Raw genomic sequence first — 22865 nt, forward strand, 5'->3', positions numbered from 1 at the left:
GCAATTTGATCTCTGGTTCCTCTGCCTTTTCTAAAACCAGCTTGAACATCAGGAAGTTCACGGTTCACATATTGCTGAAGCCTGGCTTGGACAATTTTGAGTATTACTTTACTAGCATGTGAGATGTGTGCAATTGCGCGGTAGTTTGAGTATTCTTTGACATTGCCTTTCTTTGGGATTGGAATGAAAACTGCCCTTTTCCAGTCCTGTGGCCACTGCTGAGTTTTCCAGATTTGCTGGCATATTGAGTGCAGCACTTTCACAGCATCATCTTTTAGGATTTGAAACAGCTCAACTGGAATTCTATCACCTCCACTGGAGTATCTATAACAATATTTATTTTCTTGTTTATGATTCATCTTTCTCAAGAATGTAAGTTCGAGTGCAGATACTTTATCCATCTTGTTCACTGCTGTATTCCTAGGACCTTGAATAATGGTTTGCATATGCTATGCTCAATAAATTGAATGAATTTTTCTTTGTATCCTCAGTGCTTAGCAAAGTGCTTGGCAAAGAACAGGATGCAAAAGCAAATCAGTTTTCCAGTCCCTCCTACTGTAACCAGTCCTCCACCTTGCTACCAGAATCATCTAAGGGCATTCTAATACTCAGATCAACAAACCTTTTGTGTGGTCCTAGATGGACTTGTCAAACTAAATTCATTAGAATTCATACAGAAAAAGATGTTGAGAAACAAGAAGCACATGAAACAAGTAGTATAATCTCAGGACAAAATAATGGTGAATAAATTTTCTCATTTAGCCAATAGCTTGAAAGGGAAGCAGCAAAATGCTGTCTTAGTTGGGATTTTTCTCTGAATATGGACTGAAAATCCTGAAGTAAAGCTCAGCCTATAATGATGAGTCTACACTTGAAGTCTGTCTGGGCCTCAGCCATTCAAGACAGTGGAGAGGTATTATGAGAGGAATATGAGTGTTTCATCTGGAATAAAGTAACATGACAAAGCTCACGGAGAAGATTTTTTGAGGATTGAATGATGCCTGTCTTCTGGCTCGATCTGCAAAATGTTTAGGAAATCAAAGCCTGAGCACAGAAGGAGTTCCTCCAGGAAAGAGAAAAAAAAAGAAGAGAGTGAAACTGCTCACCTGGCTGTTCGACTTGCTCAGCATCATGTGTGCATTGACTACTTCCAGAATGTGTGTGGTAAACTCATTCATATCCTCCAGGGGAATGATCTTAAAGGCTACCAGGCTTTTCTTGTTCTATTAAAATAAACAGAAAAATGTGAACAAAGGATAAGTACATTCAAGTCAACTGGCTCTTTTCTTGGTTAGAGTATTTTATTAAACAAGGAAAATGTGCTATATATTGAAAAATTTCAACTCAAAATTAATTCAAATATAGTCAATGAAATATAGTCAAAAAACAAAACTAGCTCAGAGATGTTCAATGATTTTCCCAAGGTTAAACAGTCTAGTCTCTAAATCCAGTGTTTGCCCTTCCACATCTAATAAATGCCATAGCTGGCAACTGTAGGCTGAGATCTTGTTCTTTCTCTACTTCCTATTTTAAACTGAAAAAACTCATTATTTCCTTTTGAAGAAGAAAATAACAAAATAACTTCAATATAATTCCCATTAAACATAGAGACTTAGTTAAGTCTTAAGTATCCCAAATGTAGGCATGACTCCAGAAACTGCTTCATGCAAATACATTTTAACTGTTCTTGTTTTTTTCTGACTTTACCTGGAAAGATCTCAGATGACCAGCCACTTTCACATATGTTTCTGGAGGGACCACAGTGTTTTCACTGCTGGCATCCTAACAGAAAAAATACAAACACACACTTAGGTTTTAGTGATGTTGGTGAAAGCCTCTTTAAAATTTCTAATTTATGTAAAGAAAGTTACAAAGTAAGAGCTAAAGGATCCTAATGTAGCACTAACTAGTTTTCCCTGCCTTTTATAATTTAATATTTTAAAAAATAAAATCAGGAATTAAGATAATCTCTCTAAAAGTAAGTTCCAGTTCTAAGTTCTACATCATGCATATCAAAAAAAAAAAAAAAAAAACACAACAAACCAGCAAACAATTATGGCACTTTCATGCAGTGCTCTTAGGCACACAAATTTCTGGTAGACATACTTCTCAATACAGCAACTCTACTTTTAGAAATTTAAGAAAATTACTGAGAACATGTAATCAAGATTTAGCTTTAAAAAAAAAAAAAAGATTTAGCTTTAAGAGTAGTCATCTCAGCATAGTTTTGAATACTACTAAAACATTTAAAGCAACCTAAATATTCAACAAAAAGTATACATTCATATAATGGGATACTTTACACTACTACAAAGGATAAATGGAGAATTCTATTTACTGTCTGTGAATATCATTTGTGACTCATGGAAAAAAGCTTATATCCCATGAGGGGAAACATACATGTCAAAATATTAACAAAAGTTAACTGGAATAATTATAAATGATTTTAATATTTCTTTGTGGGTTTTCTAGACTATGTACCTATTATTTATAAGAAAAACGTATAAGCTGACTCAAAATTATTTTCTGCTTATAGAACGCATGTGTGTCTGCTAAACTACTTCAAGTGTGTCCAATTCCTTGTGACCCTATGGACTATGCCCACCAGGCTTGTCTGTCCACAGGATCCTCCAGGCAAGAATACTGGAGTGGGTTGCCATGCCCTCCTGAGGGGATCTTCCCCACCCAGGGATCAAACCCACGTCTCTTATGTCTCCTGGAGAAGGCAATGGCAACCCACTCCAGTACTCTTGCCTGGAAAATCCCATGGACGGAGGAGCCTGGTAGGTTACAGTCCATGGGGTCTCGAAGAATTGGACATGACTGAGCGACTTCACTTTCACTTTTCACTTTCATGCACTGGAGAAGGAAATGGCAACCCACTCATGTTCTTGCCTGGAAAATCCCAGAGACAGCAGAGCCTGGTGGGCTGCCGTGTACGGGGTCGCACAGAGTTGGACACAACTGAGGCGACTTAGCAGCAGCAGGCGAGTTCTTTACCGCTAGCGCCATCTGGGAGGCCCACTTAGAGAATGTTGCTAGAATAACAACAATAAAAAGCTAGAATAGAAAATCTGGATGTTTAAAAATAAAAAGCATTCCAACTCCCATCACCTGGAGGTTATCAACTATTTGCATTTCATTCTATTACTTTATATACCTGAATCTATACCACAGATAAAACTCTGTATTCCCACAAAGAACATTTTAAAACCACTTGGAAAAAGTGAAGCTGGATCTATACTTCTTTCCTTTTACCAAAATTTATAAAAAGGCTTAATCATATATAGAAATATGAAAAGAAACCATAGAAATTATAAAAGGAAACACCAACAATTAAAAAACAATAATCTGAAACAAGGAAAAGCTTTTTAAAGTCAATAGACAAACTACAGAAATAATATGATAAGAGATTACTACTTTTCAGGTTCTTACAAACAAAAATAAACACTCCTAGGGAATCAAAGCACTTAGACAACTAAAAACTCTTCCCACAAATTAACATTTTGTTGTTGTTCAGACGTGTCCAACTCTTGGCGACCCCATGGACTGCAGCACACCAGGACTCCCTATCCTTCACTATTTCTCACAGTTTGCTCAAACTAATGTCCATTGAGTTGGTGATGCCATCCAACCATCTTGTCCTCTGTCGTCTCCTTCTCCTCCTGCCTCAATCTTTCCCAGCATCGGGGTCTTTTCTACTGAGTTGGCTCTTCCCATCAGGTAGCCAAAATACTGGAGTTTCAATTTTAGCATCAGTCTTTCCAATGATTATTCAGGGTTGATATCCTTTAGGATCAACTGGTTTGATCTCCTTGCCATCCAAGAGACTCTCAAGAGTCTTCCCCAACACAGTTCAAAAGCATCAATTCTTTGACACTCAGCTTTGTTTATGGTCCAACTCGCACATCCATACATGACTACTGGAAAAAACAGCCTTGACTAGACGGACCTTTGCCAGCAAAAGTAATGTCTCTGTTTTTTAATTCGCTGTCTACATTTGTCATAGACTCATTTGTCAGAGTCTTTTAATTTCAAGGCTGCAGTCACCATCTGCAGTGATTTTGCAGCCCAAGAAAATAAAAGTCTCTCATGTGTCCACTGTTTCCCCATCTATTTGCCATGAAGTGATGAGACCAGATGCCATGGTCTTAAGTTTTCTGAATGTTGAGTTTTAAGCCAGCTTTTTCACTCTCCTCTTTCACCTTCATCAAGAGGCTCTTTAGTTCTTCTTCGCTTTCTGCCATAGGTGTGGTGTCATCTGCATATATAAGGTTATTGATATTTCTCCCAGCAATCTTGATTCCACCTTGTGCTTCATCCCACTCAGCATTTCTCATGATGTACTTGGCATATAAACATGCAGGGTGACAGTATACAGCCTTGACATACTCCTTTCCCAATTTGGAACCAGTCCTCTGCTCCATGTCCGGTTCTAACTGTTGCTTCTTGACCTGCATACAGGTTGTGCAGGAGGCAGGTAAGGTGGTCTGGTATTCCCACCTCTCTAAGAATTTTCCAGTTTGTTGTGATCCACACAGTCAGAGACTTTAGCACAGTCAATGAAACATAAGTAGATGTTTTTCTGTAATTCTCTTGTTTTTTCTATGATCCAATGGATGTTGGCAATTTGGTATCTGGTTCCTCTGCCTTTTCTAAAACCAGCTTGAACACCTGGGAGTTTTCAGTTCACGTACTCTTGAAGCCAAGCTTGAAGAATGTTGAGCATTACTTTGCTAGCGTGTGAGATGAATGCAACTGTGCAGTAGTTTGAGTTCAATTTGGCATTGTCCTTCTTTGGGACTGGAATGAAAACTGACCTTTTCCAGTTCTGTGGCTGAGTTTTCCAAATTTGCTGGCACATGAGTGCAGCACTTTCACAACATCGTCTTTTAGGATTTGAAACAGCTCAGCTGGAATTCCATCACCTCCACAAGCTTTGTTAGTAGGGATGCTTCTTAAGGCCCACTTGACTTTGCATTCCAGGATGTCTGGCTCTAGGTGGGTGATCGTATTATTGTGGTTATCTGGGTCATTAGGATCTTTTTTGTGTAGTTCTTCTGTGTATTCTTGCCATCTCTGATTAATATCTTCTGCTTCTGTTAGGTCCATACTGTTTCCTTCCTTTATTGTGCCCATCTTTGCATCTCTATTTGCCCATCTTGGTATCTCTAATTTTCTTGAAGAGATCTCTAGTCTTTCCCATTCTGTTGTTTTCCTTTATTTCTTTGTATTGTTCACTTAGAAAGGCTTTCTAATCTCTCCTTGCTATTCTTTGGAACTCTGCATTCAGATGGGTATCTTTCCTTTTCTCCTTTGCCTTTTGAATCTCTTTTCTCAGCTATTCTTACAAATAGCCTCCCCAGATAACCATTTTACCTTTTGCATTTCTTCTTCTTGGGGATGGTTTTGATCATCGCCTCCTGTACGATGTCATGAACCTCCATCCAGAGATTTTCAGGCACTCTATCACATCTAATCCCTTGAATCTATTTGTCACTTCCACTGTATAATCATAATGGATTTGATTTAGATCATACCTGAATGGCCTAATGGTTTTCCCTACTTTCTTCAATTTAAGTCTCAATACGGCAATAAGGAGTTCGTGATCTGAGCCACTGTCAGCTCCCAGTCTTGTTTAAATATAGTTAAAAAAAAAATTCAATCTCACTAGAACCAAATTACATATAAAAAAATAACATTCTCAATGACAAGATTGTATTTTTTAAACTATCATCCAAAAACTTAAAGACTCATAAAAACTACTGTTAGGGTGTGGCGAACTAACTGGACATTCTCATGCACTAATTAAATAAAAAAAATGTAAAATCGTAAGTGGAAGAACAACCAAAAAAGAAAGTATTTTAAAATGTATATTTCCTCCAGAAAGTGTAGTTTAATTCATCTTAAAGAGATTATCTCATAATCATGAAGAGATGTACACACAGACACTCACTGGGGCATATTCTATAATAACAAATGATGGAAATAAGCCAAATGTTCCCTGATTGGGTCTAGAAGCAAGGGATGATGTATCCTTATAATACAACAGGTGGTCACAAGAAATGGGAGAGTTCTGAGTGAAAAGGGCAGATTATGAAGCAGTTGCATATCATATTATCCTTTATGTAAAACTGTAGGCATCCTTCTCATTAAATGTACAAATATGCAGAGAGAAATGTCTAAAAGGGTATTTATCAAAATGTACTGTTAACAGTAATCATCTTGGAGATGTGGGATTTCAGGTAATCTTTAAATGCTCACTTATTATAAAAGCAAGCACCATACATTTTGCATGAGTATGTAGTATTAGGCATCTCTAGTAATTACCTCCCCACTTGATGGCAGGGACTGTGTGGTTACATTCTTTGTCTACCTGGAATCAAGCAGTCTAGTTCAGAATTCCAATTATAACTGTTCCAATTGGCATTCCAATTATAACTGTTCAATAAATTCTCCTATATTTTTCTGAGGTGCAAAAAATAAAGAACACATAACTATCAAGTTAACTCTTCACAGATGACTGTGGGTTTTGAAATGGAAATAGCATACAAAGTATTATCCAAATTTTCTAAAATGAATGCACTTTAAAAACATTAAAAAATGAAGAAGCTGGGAATTTCCTGGAGGTCCAGTGGTTAGGACTCCATGCTTCTATAGGAGGCACAGCTTGATTTCTGGTCAGGGAACTAAGATCCCACAAGCTGCACAGTGCAGAAAATACAAAAACCAAGACACCTTCTGTCCAACTAAAAAATAAAAGGGAACAAGCATATATTTTCTTTCAGTCTATTTTCTCCATGTTTATACATATACTCATATACATGGTGCTTTGCAAAAATGGGGCCACATCACGCATACTATCTTTAACAACCTCTTTTCCTCTCAACATTTATGGTAAACACTTCTTTGTGACAATACATACATCTCTTCATCATTTGCAGTGTTTTATACCATGGTTTAATTAATAATATCCTATTGCTAACATTGAGATTCCTTTTAGTTTTCCATTATGGTAAACAATGTGATGATCAACAATCTTACAACTGAATCTTTGCACACATCTTTATCTTAATGTAAATTTCCAGCAGTGGACTGCTAGATCAACATTTCTGTGATGGGTGATCTTGATCATTGGCTTTTGAGAAAGGTTATACTCATAACATCAAGGTAGGATGGTATCCACTTTCCCAGACAAACACTGACAAACCATTCCCCAAATTAAGTGCCTCCTGCTCTCAACAGAAGTAGATGTTGCTATTCTTTGTTTTTTTCCTTTGTCAATTTAATAAGTTAAAAATGGTATCTTAATGTTTAGTAAACCTGCTTTTCTAATTGTTGCAATTTGTATTTCACCTATTATGAATTACTTGTGCATTTCTTTCCTTGTTTTCCTAAGGTGCAGTGCTTTTTCCTTTGTAAGAACTTTAATTAAAAATTTAAAATGTTTGTAATATGTTGTAAAATATGTCCCCACTCACTTGAATAATATTTACTCAGGGCCCACTATGTAACTGGCATTATTCTAGGTGCTGGGGATACGATGCCAACATAAAAAAATCTTTGTACTCACAAAGTTTATATTCTAGTATGTCCTGTCACTTGCCCTTTAACTTTGTTTATAGTATTTGGGGAAGTTTCAAAGATTCTAAATTTTTATGAAATAAAATGTACTGGCCTTTCATGTTAGGGTTTCTGTGTTTGACGTCTTGCTTATATTTTATTTTTATAATAAGACCCACCTTTAAAAAGTAAAACTAAACAAGTTCGACATCTCCAAAGTCCCAAAGTAACCCCACCCGGATTCCAAAACAACTACTTACATCTGTGTCAACCCACTGGCGAACATCCATGGGTGCAGCTGTCATGTCATCTATCTTGTAAACAATGTTGGTTGCAGCCTTCTCTGCATTTCTGATAATCCCCACAATAGTGACCTAGACCAGAAGGGAAAAAAGTTTAGTTTTCTTGGAAACCAAAGTAACATTTATATATTTTTAAATGATGTTAGTTTTATTTCATTCTTCATGTTAAGTGACTCTTGCACTCTTCCATACCTGTGAAATCTCAACATTTCCAATTCTGAATACTTCATCAACCAGAGTAGCCGAAAGCAGCTGAGATATGGTACAGGGTACAATGTGCTGAGCTCGAGCTCTCTGAAAAAAAAGTATGCATAAATTCAATCAAGAAAATAATTAACCACTGTTCATTTAGCACCTGCTATGTGTCAAGCGCTATACATATAACACTGAATCTTCAATATGATCCTATCTCTACTTCATACAGGTAAAAACCAAGATTATATAGTTAACAAATGCCATACTTTAGACTTCAAACCCAGGTTTGTCTGACTCCAAAGTTCCTGATGAATGGATAAGTCTGTGCTGCACTAGGGATCACCAAAATGAGTAGGCCAGATTGTGGACAGTGTAAGGACCTGCTTCTGGAATAGACTTTTAAGAAGAAACTCCAGCTTTAGGATGAAGGCAAGCTGGAGCTGGGTTTTCATCACTGATGAGATGGGTATTGGAAGGGGTCTGAGAAATGGTCAGCAGAGAAAGAACTCTGGAGTTGTTCTAAGTCTCATGATAAATAACAATTCTGACAATCAAACACGAGTATGGGGAAAATGGGATAAAGGCCTGGTCACACTGGACATCCTAAAGGAAAGGGACAAGAGGCAATGGGCAGAAGAGGACAGACACCCAACTCACATCCGGAAGCAACCTAACAACAGTGTAAACTCTTATTTTGCCTACCACTGGTCAGAGGACATAAAGATGAGTATAATAGAATAGGATTTGCCCTCAACATACTCCTAACTTAGGGGAGGTACAAATGTAAGCAACAATCTTGATCTTTGTACACTACAGAATGAGAAACTCTATGTGGAATCTCAGAAAAATTTATTGGAAATTTCAAGAAGAGGGAGCATTTAGGCTGGACCTTGAAGCACAAAAATTTTGATGGTGAAAAAACAGTGGGTAAGGAACACTCATTATAGACTGAGAGCAAATATGTACTTTCATAGACTCTTAGGAAGAACTATGTACAAGACAGAAAAAGCATGGCGCATTAAAGATGAGGGTTCTTCCTGTTGGAAATCAGTAAGGTGTAAACCAGTAACTGTTCTATATGTAAAACTGATTTAGAAGTCAAAGCTTATCTCTGAACATACATGATACTAGCAACATTTCACCTTACTGAAGCATAATTTTGAATGGTGAGTACTGCCAGGATAGGAGAAAGTAAGCCCAGCCAACTACCAGCACATATGTCACACAAGGTGGCAGCCAAGCTTGAGGGTAAAGATTATAGCTCCACCACTCAGTACTGTGCCCTTGATCACATTTCTCTACTCATCTGTTTACCTCTGTTTCCTCATCTATAAAACAAGGAATGATAAAATCACTAAAAATCATTATGAGAAGTAATTATATGGTGAAGTACATAGACTATCTGGCACACTATAAACACTCAAGAAATATTAGCAATTATTAGGCCAGCTATTATTCCTCACTCTTTCTATCTGCAATAGCTTTTAATAAGGATGTAAAGGAACCAACTATGTTTTCCAATTTTATGGTATTGGTAAATGAACTTATATGCTATATTAGTGCTTATACATTTAAAATCTGTTGAGGTTCTGTTTTCATCTATCACACTTGAGATTTTCACTGTATCTTCAGCATAAGAAAACTAAGAGCCACTATGGTAAGAGCAGCAAGAACATGGCTTTGGAGCCAGACAGTCCTATAAACCTGTGTTCAAACCTCTGCTCCACAGCCCTCGACACACTGCCACCTATTCTGTAAAATGAGGATATCAACCTGTGGAGCTGTTAACAAAACATATACTGTATATAAAACTGCTAATATCAATCTCTATATATAGTCATATGCATTCAATAAAAATTATTATTCCTCAGGTAAAAATGTTATATATGGGTAATTACTGAGGTGTTGGTAATACTTTCTGGAGAAGGCAATGGCACCCCACTCCAGTACTCTTGCCTGGAAAATCCCATGGACGGAGGAGCCTGGAAGGCTGCAGTCCCTGGGGTCACTAAGAGTCAGACACAACTGAGCGATTTCACTTTCACTTTACACTTTCATGCATTGGAGAAGGAAATGGCAACCCACTCCAGTGTTCTTGCCTGGAGAATCCCAAGGATGGGGGAGCCTGGTGGGCTGCCGTCTATGGGTCACACCGAGTTGGACATGACTGAAGTGACTTAGCAGCAGCAGCAGCAGTAAACCTTCAAATTCACCTCAAATCATAGAGGATTCTTGTGTTTTGTTAGTCAGTCAGTCAGTCGTGTCCGACTCTGCGACCCCACAGACTGTAGCCCACCAGACTTCTCAGTCCATGGAATTCTCCAGGCAAGAATACTGGAGTGGGTAGTCATTCTTTCCTCCGGGGGATCTTCCCAACCCTGGTCCCCTGCATTGCAGGCAGATTTTTCACCATCTGAACCACCTGGGAAGCCCTCTTGTGTTTTAACGAACACCTATTATGTGCCAGGAACGATCACAAATAGTTCCTGGTTTGTTCCAAAGAGTCTCAGAGAGAGTGCAAGCACAAGCATGTTTAATTTTGGAAAAAAAAAAAAAATTTATTTTTTAGTTGACTATGAATCTGTAAAAAAATCCAAAAAACAAAAATACCCCACCATTTTAAAAGGCAAAACATGATCAATTTTGGAAATTTCACATGAATTGATCAAACATAACAGGTTTATAATCAATAGGAAATGTTTTAGATAGAATGTTAACTTAATTTACTATGGAAAAGGCACTGGATTTAAACATAAAAGACCTGGGTTTGAGACTCCAGGTTACAACCATCACTTCTCTGAGAAGTGGTCTTAATATACAGCCCCAGTCAGGTGGAGATTCTGAGATAAAAATTCTAACAGCTGGAAATGAAGAAAAATATTAAGCTTAAGAAGAAAAGATGAGAACTAATGGTCTATCTTTTATTTTTTCCTTTACAGCCTCAAAGAAGACAAATTTAGAGGACTTGGAATTCCCTCTGGTCTTCATAGGAAAAAGAAAGATATAATAGACAGAAGTTGCTCACCAGATTTTGGATTTGTGCAGCATCATATGTGCACTGTCTTACTAGCTATGCGAGTTCAGGTGTCCCTGAATCACCTTGAGCCTATGTTGTACAATGGAGTAAATAATAAGTCTCTTACAGGATTATATAATCATATGAAAAATATAAAGCAATGCCCAAATGTATGGGAATTATCAATGAATTCTTTCCTACTGATACACACCTGTGAATCAACAGCTCAGGTAAAACCTTATCAAACCTGGACAAAAAATATAGAACAGACTAATACTGAATCTTAACACCAAATTCTGTATTTTTAAAAAGATGAAATCAACAGCAGCTATTAAATGCAAACTTATTTCTGAAAGAGTGAATAATAAGCATTTGGGTAGGTTTTTACAGATCACTTTCCTATACATTATTTTATTTATCAAGTCTCAGAACCACTCTGTGACATGAATAGTACTAGTACTATTATCTGATGAGAAAAATCAAGGGTCACCAAAACTAAGGATGTAAGTTGCTTCACTAAACTCACACCAACAGTTAAAAGGCAAAGTTGATTCTGGACACTGTGTATTCTGGCTCCAAAACTCAAGTTGTTTTCAGTAATACTCTGTGGGACGATTTATTGAAAGCAATTCTGGGATAGGCTTAATTACATTATTATAGTATTAAGTCTCACACCAACTTCGTAAAGTATGTATTATTAATCCCATTTAGCAGGTGCAAAACGGACTCCCAATTTTAAGAAATTTGTCCTATGATACTCTACAAGGAGTGGCAGAGCAACAGTTCAACATGTAATATATCCACCAGACTTCAAAGACCAAGCTCTTTCCACTGCATTAGAGCACCTCATTCGTCCAACTCTTTGAAACCCCATGGACTATAGTCCATGAACTATACAGTCCATAGAATTCTCCAGGCCAGAATACTGGAGTGGGTAGCCTTTCCCTTCTCCAGGGGATCTTCCCAACCCAGAGATCGAACCCAGGTCTCCCACATGGCAGGCGGATTCTTTACCAGCTGACCCACCAGGGAAACCCAAGAACACTGGAGTAGGTAGCCTATCCCTTCTCTAGCGGATCTTCCGGACCCAGGAATCAAACCGGGTCTCCTGCATTGCAGGCAGATTCTTTACCAACTGAGCTATCAGGGAAGCACCTCATTGCGGCTTCCCTAGAGGCTCAGCTGGTAAAGAATCTGCCTGCAATGTGGAGACTTGGGTTCGATTCCTGGGTTGGGAAGGTCCCCTGGAGAAGGGAAAGGTTACCCACTCTAGTATTCTGGCCTAGAGAATTCCAAGGACTGTATACTCCATGGAGTCGCAAGAAGTCGGACACGACTGATCAACTTTCACTTTTCAGGGCACCTCATTAAATTTCATTGAAAACTGACTTTCAGTACATGAAGAATGCAAACTAGGCTAAACAAACAAGTTTTTTCCCACAAGACTGACTCATGAGTTCTACTGGTAAATTTCAAAATAAAGCCAAGTTAACAGTGGATGCAAAATTAGGGAAAACATCACTTTTCAATACTAACAGCATTCAATTATAAAATTCGATAATAACTGACAATTACAGCTCAGGTTTAACACTCTTCTCTCATAAATTTTCTCCCACAGATGAGTTAAGAACTTCAGCAAAGGATAACATAAACCGAAGTACGCTTTCGACCTACGGATTTCTTTTCGGCCTGGGAAGCTGTCGGAGATCCAAAGCCCCCAGGGGACTGTGTGTAGCCGCCGGCTCCCCCGAAAGAGGAGGTGCTATAGCTTTCAAATCCACCTGGTTTTAAACAACAACAGTATAAACATCTGTGCTGCCCTCCAAGCCTCTGAACAACCCACCGGACCCCCACCCTAGACTTCGCTCTAACCACTCGCAGCGTCTTCCTAACCGTCCCCCGCCCCATCCCACCACCCCCGGCCCACACGCCCCCTCAGCCAGTCCCCTGCTCCTCCCAGACCCTCGCCGCCACAGGCCTCGCCCACCCCGCTCCTTGCTAAATCTTTCCTGCGATTCTCATCACGCGCCCCACTCATCATACTATTCCACATCTTCGACACGATTCCCTCAGGAGAGAGTTCCAGAAGGTTCTCGCTGGAGGGTTCGCCGAACCGCTTCAAGACCCCTGCCGCTCCCGCTGCGCAGTATCTACTTTTCGCTGGCGCCACAAACTCCTTCCCGCGAAGGACAGAGCCAATCAGCAACAAGAATGCTTCGAGCTTCAGCCAATCAATGCTCACGAATCTACGCCTTTTCCTGTCTTCTCGGGCCAAGCTCCTGAAAACTCGCACTCTGATCCCGTGAGGGCCAGAAGCCCCGGCGGCCATCATTGAAAAGGGCAAAATAAACTGCGCAAGCGAAAGTAAGGCTGAGAACCACTGAGATAGGACGATGTCTCAAGGAAATTACCAATCAAGATGATACGTCTTGATACTTCACGATCTCAGACCGTGTAATCCCACCCGCGTCAAGTGAGTGACACCTTACATCACTTCCTTTGTACGGCCTCCTCCTCTCCCGCCAAACTCTCACTAATCAAAAGAATCCCCAATCTAAAGCGTTATGGTACAGTTCTTGCTTCTGCGTCTCCGTCTGGTGATCGCGCTTTATTTGCGCATCCGGGAAAGTCACAGTACTAGTTTCACGGTACCTAGTAGGGCTGCGTATCCTTTTCCATAAACTGTTAGTAGCTCAGTCGTGTCCGACTCTACGGCCCCATGGACCGTAGCCTGCCAGGCTCCTCTGTCCATGGCATTCTCAAGGCCAGATTACTGGAGTCGGTATTCTTTCCCTTCTCCAGGGGATCTTCCCAACCCAGGAGTCGAACCGGGGTCTCCTGCATTGCAGGCGGATCCTTTACCAGAGCTGCCAGGGAAGACCTTCCCATAAAGAGCCAAGTTCATTTCTTATTGCTATCTCCTCGTCCTTACTTTCCCCAGTGAGGCTGTGAGAAAGTTACACTTTCCCAGAATGGCAAAAAATATGAGAATGACATCCCCCCAACCAGTCTTTCCTGACCCTGATCTAATTCAGCTCAGTGTCCTCGGTTGCTTCAAGTGCTCCGTATAACGTGGTTTTGTCCCTACCAAAGAGAGTGGCAGTCCTCTGCCTTAAGTACTACTACGTTGTTGGGACTCCTCCTCCCTCCTCCCCTGCCCCCCGCCCCCCGCCCCCAGTTATTTAAAAATATTTATTGACTTTCCACGAAGAAGGAAATGGCAACCCACTCCAGTATTCTTGCCTGGAGAATCCCAGGGACAGAGGAGCCTTGTGGGCCGCCGTCTATGGGGTCACACAGAGTCGGACACGACTGAAGCGACGTAGCAGCAGCAGCAGCAGCATTGACCTTCCAAGCTCTGTGCTGGCCGCTGGTATTCAGTGGTAAATAAGATAGTCATAGTCCCTGGGCTTCTGGGCCATTGTATTTCCTTTTGATAAAACTGCTGGGACTGTCTTAAACATAATATTGCTGTTGTCCTCGCTTTACAGATGAAAAACTGAAACTCAGTTGTGGGAGTCTACATTCAAGTCCAGGACGTCTGATTCCATCAACCAAAGTAGTTAGTATACCTTCCTGGACATCCTAGAATTGGGACACAAACTCAGTTGGATAAGGGGATCAGGCAGGAAAACTGTAAACATAATAGATTGGATAATAGAGTGGAATTTTTGAAACTTTTTCTTTTCAGTAACCAAAACAACCACACAAGCATAATGATAAATATTGACTGACATAAAGAATATGGGCTCAGTGGGACTTCCCTGGTGGTCCAGTGGTTGGGAATCCACCTGCCAATGCAGGGGACACCGGTTGGATCCCTGGTCTGAGAAGATTCCACATGCTCCAGAGCATCTACACCTGTGCACTACAACTACCGAGCCTGTGCTCTAGAGCCGGAGAGCCGCAACTACTGAGCCCATGCGCTTGAAATACTGAAGCTCAGTTGCTTAGAGCCCGTGCTCCACAACAAGAGAAGCCCTCCGAAAAGCCCCTGCACTGCAACTAGAGAAAGCCTGTACGCAGCAACAAAGACTCAGGGCTCAGCATTGCCAGGTCATTTAAGTTTTTTTAGTAGGTGCCAGGAGCCTGTGACTTTATGTAAATATTTGCAAATTTCGAGTGTTTGTAAGTAATTTAAAAATTGCAAAATGCTACCTAGGTCAAAGAAAAGGTATCTGTGGGCCAGATGTTGCTTGTGTGCCATTTCTTTCCTATGTAAATTCCATTAGCCTCAAAATCATTGCTGAGAAATACACAAGATACAACCAAGAACAAAAGTCATACCAAGATAACATTATTAGGTTAAGCTTCAGGTGACTGAAACTTACAGTGTAACAAGGAAGAACATATTTATGATATGTAGAATAACATGTTTGCAAATAAGAGTATTTGGAAAAGTTAAGATGTGGGTTCATTTGGGGTAGTCACCCTCATTTGGGGTGCACTTAGTTATAAATTTAGCTGAGAAGATCATACTTAAAAATTTTTTCTTTTATTTATTTATATTTGGCTGTGGTGGGTCTTCACTGCTGCGAGGGCTTTGCTTTCGTTGCAGAGCACGGGCTTCTCATTGAGGTGGCTTCTCTTGTTGCAAAGTGCAGGCCATAGCACGAGCAAACTTCAGTAGTTGCAGCTCTTGGGCTCTATAGCACAGACTCAGTAGCTGTGGCTTACGAGTTTAGTTACTCCAAGGCATATGGGATCTTCCCACACTGGGGATTGAACCCGGGTCCCCTGCATTGGCAGGCAGATACTTAACCACTGAGCCACCAGGGAAACCTAAGATCATATTTTTTAAAATAAATAAAATGATGGACTTCTCTGGTCATACAGTGGATAAGAATCCACCTGCCAATGCTGGGGAATGTGAATTTGATCCCCGGCCCGTGAAGATTCCACATGCTGTGGAGCAACTGAGTCGTGTGCCACAACTACTGAGCCTGTGTGCTGCAACTACTGAAGCCCAGGAGCCTAGAGCCTGTGCTCAGCAACGAGAAATCCCCGCAACAAGAAGCCCGTGCACCACGACGAAGGGTCCTTGTTTGTGATAACTAGAGAAAGCCCATGGGCAGCAACAAAAACCCAGAGCAATTGAAATAATTAAATAAATAAAATGGAATATTACTGTTTTAAATATAAGAATGCAAAACGTCAAACTAAGATTTTTGCACCTCTTTTCAAGAGCTTGGTGATCTGATAAATTGAGCAGAGGGCTCAGTTCTCAATTATTGATAAAATGAATAGTATTTACTTTCTGTTTGTGCATGGTGGGCAGTGAATTCATCTGTCAAGGTTTTGTTTTATCAAGTTGAAGTCTTCCTGTCACATGGAAGGGATTTCTGAGAAGTCTTTCATTTCCCTGTCTAGGTAGACTGCTATCAGGGAAATCCACAGCCAGATTGAGAAAAGGAAAAACTACAGTTTAAAAACGATCTAATGGGCCCTCCCTGGTTGTGCAGGGGTTAAGACTCCACCCTTCCAGTGCAGAGGGCACAGGTCCAATCCCTCGTTGATCTGGCAGTTCCATTTCTGGGTGTATACCCCAAAGAACTGAAATTAGGGACTCAAGGAGATAATTCTACACCAGTGTTCATAGCCAACATTATTCACAAAAGTCAAAAGTGGAAGCAAACCAAGTCTCTATTGACAGATGAATTGATAAACAAAATGTGGTATGAATATACAATGGAATATTATTTAGTCTTGAAGAAAACTCTGATACATGCGTGCTACAGTATGAATGAATGTAGGAGACTATGCTAATGACAAAAATGGCATCATGTCTTTCATAAAAGACATTAGGAAATAAGCCAGTCACAAAAGACAAATGTATGATTCCACTTAAATGATGTACATAGAGTAATCAAATTCACAGGGACATGAACCCCTAAGTAAATGGCAGTTATCAGGGGCTGGAGAGAGAGAGAAATGGGAAGTTATCATTTAATGGGTATGGTTGCCATTTGGGAAGACTAAAAAGTTCTGGAGATGGATAGTGGTGATGGTTGCACAATAACAGGAATGTAGCTAATGCCACTGAACCATACTTGAAAATGGCAAGTTTTGGTTTTCCAGGAGGGAGTGGAGAAAAGAGTGGGAGCCTCGCCTGGCCTCGCCCGGCCTCTCCTCGCGGCCCGGGGCAGGGGCGTCAGCCCACCCCCTCCCCAGCGTGTCTCCCGACCCGCCCGCCCCCCGGTGGGCACACGCGGCCCACAGGCCCAGGAAAAAAAAAAAAAAAGACAATGGCAAGTTTTATGTTGTTTCTATTTTACCACAATTAAAAAAAATTAATCAACCCTAGTATTTCTTGAGTATATACCACATGCCAGATATGTGCATTATCTCTACTAAATGCTTCATATGCATTATCTCCCAAAGTTTTTGACCTGCCATTTTAACCTCCAAGTTCATTTTTCCTCCACATCATAAATAAACATATTTTGATAAGAACTGTCTCAACATCAATGAACTTTCATTTAGACTTGATTTCCTGTTCAATTTTTTGTACGGTGAGATTTAGCCATTTCTAATTTTTTTCTATTTTCAATTTTGCAGAAATCACTGTGAATCAGTTCTTTCCTGGGTAAACTTTACAATGAGGGTTAAATTCATCTTTTAAATTTGATTCATACAAAATTTTAATTTTTTTTCACATCTGCCACTATAGTTTCATGGGTGCTGATTTCTATCGAATACAATTTGATTAAGGGGATTCCTGGTAGTTTTCAATGTTATATGCAAAATATGATTCTTTTTTTCTAAGATAATTTTACTGGATGGAATAGTCATTTTCAGTTTTATATCGTACTGATTATTTCTACTAGTAATTGTCATTATGAATTGGTTGATATTGATAGAATTCTTTTTGATAGGGATTGTTGTCGTTCAGTCACTCAGCCATGTCTGACTCTTTGAGACCTCATGGACTGCAGCACACCAGGCTTACCTGTCCTTCAAGCATCTCCTGGAGTTTGCTCAAACTCATGTCCATTGAGTCAGTGATGCCATCAACCATCTTGTCCCCTGTTGTCCCCTTCTCCTCCTGCCTTCAGTTTTTTCCAGCATCAGGGTCTTTTCTAGAGTTGGCTCTTCGCATCAGGTGGCCAAAGTATTGGAGCTTCAGCTTCAGCATCAGTCCTTCTAATGAATATTCAGAGTTGATTTCCTTTAGGATTACTGTTTTGATCTCCTTGCAGTCCAAGGGACTCTCAAAAGTCTTCTCCAGCACCACAATTTGAAAGCATCAATTCTTTGGCACTCAGCGTTCTTTATGGTCCAATTCTCACATCCATACATGACTACTGCAAAAACCATAGCTTTGACTATATGGACCTTTTTGTTAGCAAAGCGGTGTCTTGATTTTTAATATGCTGTCTGGATTTGTTACAGCTTTCCTTCCAAGGAGTGAGTGTCTTTTAATTTCATGACTCCAGTTACAATCTTCAGTAATTTTGGAGCCCAAGGAAATAAAAAGTTTCTGTTGTTTCCCCATCTATTTGCCATGAAGTGATGAGACTGGATGCCATGATCTTTTATTTTTTAATGTTGAGTTTTAAGCCAGCTTTTTCACTCTCCTCTTTCACCTTCATCAAGAGTCTCTTTAGTTACTCTTTGCTTTCTTCCATAAAGGTGGTGTCATCTGCATATCTGAGATTAATGATATTTCTCCTGGCAATCTTGATTCCCGCTAGTGCTTCATCCAGTCCAGCATTTTGCATGATGTACTCTGCATAAATAAGCAGGAATAGCATAGGATAATCAAGTAGCTTAGAAACCCCATTAGGGAATTGTAGATAGGGAACTTTAGGGGGGTTGGGAGACCACAATAAGACTAATGATCACTCAAGAAAGTAATGAAAATGTTCTGAAACAATGTGGGCTTGCTTGACTCATGAAGCAAACAAGTTGCTTAGCATTAAAACCAGATTGGCTGGCTTAACAAAATCAAGCTAACTTTGCTTAGTGACAAAACCATGCAACAGAAGCACTAGACATGCCCCAAAACAATACAACAATGGTAGCATGAGACCTATATCCTGCCCGGTAAGTTCAGTAAGTTAATAACCTGCAAAACATGCCCTTTGGCCCCAAAGACGTGTTCTTTGCACAATGCCCCCCAAACAATAAAACAATAGTAGAGAATAAGGCCTACAACCTGCCTAGTGGTGTCATCAAGTTAATGACTCCCAAAATATGCCCTGTGCCCACAAAAAAACAATCATTTATGGAAAGGTGAATTTTCAAAATGAAAGACCTTCATTGTACTGAGACCTGAAAATATTATTCCAAAATGTTATGACAGTCTTGGCCTGACCATATAGTGACAAGAAAACTTCCCTACCTTACTTGGGGGAGGAACTGATGAAGGAAACCTGACACCTATTTAAGAAAGACAAAGATCTTTTCCCCTTTGCCTCTCTTCCTTTGATTATAAAAATGTAACCCACTGAGTACTCTGGGCAGTGCAACACTTGTCTGCCTGCTCCTCTGTTCATGGGGATTCTCCAGGCAAAAACACTGGAGTGGGTAGCCTTTCCCTTCTCCAGGAGATCTTCCCAACCCAGAGATCAAACCCAGGTCCCCACATTGCAGACAGATTCTTTACTGTCTAAGCCACCAGAGAAGCCCTTGTGAAACTTACAAGCGTCCTAGTCTAACAAATCACTTCTTGTCTATCACTTTGCCTCTTGCAGAATTCCTTCCTGTGTTGAGACATAGAGGACTGTGGTACCAGAGCTCTTCGGAGCCCTGGAAATGACACTAACAGTTTCATTTTCATATTAAAGAGGCTTTTATAAGTGAAGAAGAACACTTAGAATTATTTGTTTAATGCTCAATTTATCAAAGTCTTATAGGTGATAAACCTTGAAGTCAATTTTTTGGTATTTAAACATTGTTTCAGTTCAGTTCAGTCTCTAAGTCATGTCTGACTCTTTGTGACCCCATGGACTGCAGCACGCCAGGCCTCCCAGTCCATCACCAGCTCCCAGAGTTTGCTCAAACTCATGTCCATTGAGTCAGTGATGCCATCCAACCATCTCATCCTCCATCGTCTCCTTCTCCTCCTGCCTTCAATCTTTCCCAGCATCAGGGTCTTTTCAAATGAGTCAGCTCTTCGCATCAGGTGGCCAAAGTATTGGAGTTTCAGCTTCAACATCAGTCCTTCCAATGAACATTCAGGACTGATTTCCTTTAGGATGGACTGGTTGGATCTCCTTTCAGTCCAAGGGACTCTCAAGAGTCTTCTCCAACACCACAGTTCAAAAACACCAATTCTTCTGCACTCAGCTTTCTTTATACTCCAACTCTCACATCCATACATGACTACTGGAAAAACCATAGCCTTGACTAGATGGACCTTTGTTGGCAAAGTAATGTCTCTGCTTTTTAATATGCTGTCTAGGTTGGTCATAACTTTCCTTCCAAGGAGTAAGCGTCTTTTAATTTCATGGCTGCAGTCACCATCTGCAGTGATTTTGGAGCCCCAAAAAATAAAGGCTGACACTGTTTCCACTGTTTTCCCATCTATTTCCCATGAAGTGATGGGACCGGATGCCATTATCTTAGTTTTCTGAATGTTGAGCTTCAAGCCAACTTTTCATTCTCCTCTTTCACTTTCATCAAGAGGCTCTTTAGTTCTTCACTTTCTGCCATAAGGATGGTGTCATCTGCATATCTGAGGTTATTGATATTTCTCCTGGCAATCTTGATTCCAGTTTGTGTTTCATCCAGCCCAGCATGGCTTAGAGGGTAAAGCGTCTGCCTGCAATGTGGGAGACCTGGGTTCGACCCCTGGGTTGGGACGATCCCCTGGAGAAGGAAATGGCAACCCACTCCAGTACGCTTGCCTGGAAATTCCTATGGACAGAGGAGCCTGGTAGGCTACAGTCCATGGGGTCGCAAAGAGTCGGACACAACTGAGCGACTTCACTTTCTTTTCACCCTGCATATATGGAGAAGGGAATGGCAATCCACTCCAGTATTCTTGCCTGGAGAATTCCATGGACAGTGAAGCCTGGCAGGTTACAGTCTGTGGGGTCGCAAAGAGTCAGACATGACTGAGTGACTAACACACACAGACACACACACACACACACACACACACACAGACACACACACCCTGCTTATAAGTTGAATAAGCAGGGTGACAATATACAGCCTTGACGTACTCCTTTCCCTATTTGGAACCAGTCTGTTCTTCCATGTCCAGTTCTAACTGTTGCTTCCTGACCTGCATACAGGTTTCTTAAGAGGCAGGTCAGATGGTCTGGTATTGCCATCTCGTGAAGAATTTTTCACAGTTTATTGTGATCCACACAGTCAAAGGCTCTGGCATAGTCAATAAAGCAGAAATAGATGTTTTTCTGGAACTCTCTTGCTTTTTTGATGATCCAGCTGATGTTGGCAATTTGATCCCTGGTTCCTCTGCCTTTTCTAAAACCAACTTGAACATCTGGAAGTTCACGGTTCACATATTGCTGAAGCCTGGCTTGGAGAATTTTGAGCATTACTTTACTAGCATGTGAGATGAGTGTAATTGTGCAGTAGTTTGAGCATCCTTTGGCATTGCCTTTCTTTGGGATTGGAATGCAAACTGACCTTTTCCAGTCCTGTGGCCACTGCTGAGTTTTCCACATTTGCTGACATATTGAGTGCAGCACTTTCACAGCATCATCTTTTACAAACTTAATTAATTATTCTTAAATTTTTAAAATAGTTTTTTTGGTGGGCTGTGCCACTCAGCTTGCAGGATCCTTTTTAAGAATTTATTTATTGATTTATTTTTGATGGTACTGGTTCTTCGTTGCTGCACACGGGCTTTCTCTAGCTGTGGTGAGCCAGGGGCTACTCTTCATCAGGGTGCATTGGCTTCTGATTGCGATGGCTTCTCTTGCAAGAGCACAGGCTCTAGGGCACACAGGCTTCAGTAGTGCGGCTCTCAGGCTCTAGAGAGTTGGCTCAGTAGTCCAAGGCATGAGAAATCTTCCTGGACCAGGGATCAAACCTGTGTCACCTGCCTTGGCAGGCAAATTCTTATCTACTTTGCCACCAGGGAAATCCTCCTTAAAATTTTAAACTGTAATTAAAGTGCTGGTTTGGCTGATGCTTATGAATTCTTCAAACATCTTCAAGAGGAGATCAGAAACAAAAATGATAACTGAAAGAAATGAAGTTTAAATTTCAGTGCTCTTTGCTTGCATAGCCTCTTCCAAGGCCCTTCTTTTGTCTCTATGCCTCTTTAATACCTCACTATGCATTTTTTTTCTTAAGTAGGGCCACACAAATTGTTTCAGCCATGGGCCCCACAAAATCTGGAGCTTCTTGCCCCCTGCTTTCTTGGACCATTGCTTTCTTTTGTTATCGTCCTATGGTTTCTGTAATATTATTCATATTTCTTTCTGGGCTTTCAAAAATCCGATCAGACTGGAAAGAAAGAGAAATGTCATCTTAGTTCAGTTGAGGTAATTAGATCTGGGTCTTCAATCAACTGATTCTTGGTCAGTCTTAAGATCTGCTTGTGTGGTCCAAGGGGATTGTCATCAGGCCACTGATGATCAAGCTGAGCTCCCTTTTTATAATGTCTATAAGAGTTTTAAAATCATACCTTTCTCTTAGGTTTTCATTGTTTGTAATGTGATATTGTCCCTTAAAATCATGAGCCTTCAGTCTCACTTGGGTGGCATTATATCAACTGCTGTCCTGTCTCATGGGCTTACCAGGTGGCTCAGTGGTAAAGAATCTACCTGCCCAAAGCAGGAGTTGCAGGAGATGTGGGTTCAATCCCT

At 40.5% G+C, this 22865-nt stretch overlaps 1 protein-coding gene and 1 long non-coding RNA gene across 3 annotated transcripts in view; one reads left to right on the plus strand and one right to left on the minus strand.

Moving 5' to 3' along the window:
- RPA2 (replication protein A2) overlaps nt 1–22865 on the minus strand; it is a 36384-nt gene that overhangs the window by 7926 nt on the left and 5593 nt on the right. The window contains exons 1-6 of one of the 2 annotated variants that reach the window (XM_086331115.1): nt 13120–13408; nt 12751–12857; nt 8058–8159; nt 7824–7937; nt 1708–1782; nt 1107–1223 (exon numbers count right to left, since the gene is read on the minus strand). In XM_086331115.1, coding sequence (XP_086187241.1) covers nt 1107–1223; nt 1708–1782; nt 7824–7937; nt 8058–8159; nt 12751–12857; nt 13120–13408 — 804 coding nt within the window. Of the gene's footprint in view, nt 1–1106; nt 1224–1707; nt 1783–7823; nt 7938–8057; nt 8160–12750; nt 12858–13119; nt 13409–22865 lie in introns of those variants that run through there. The other variant, XM_086331122.1, reaches the window with a different exon arrangement.
- Nucleotides 13169–15266, plus strand: LOC147377502 (uncharacterized). The gene is made up of 2 exons (XR_015138737.1): nt 13169–13549; nt 14568–15266. It is a non-coding gene; the product is annotated as an uncharacterized LOC147377502 (long non-coding RNA).

This window comes from Bos grunniens, chromosome 2, assembly GCF_055505025.1.
Source record: "Bos grunniens cultivar Pamir isolate PY7600 chromosome 2, Bosgru_T2T1.0, whole genome shotgun sequence".
NCBI lineage: Eukaryota > Metazoa > Chordata > Mammalia > Artiodactyla > Bovidae > Bos > Bos grunniens.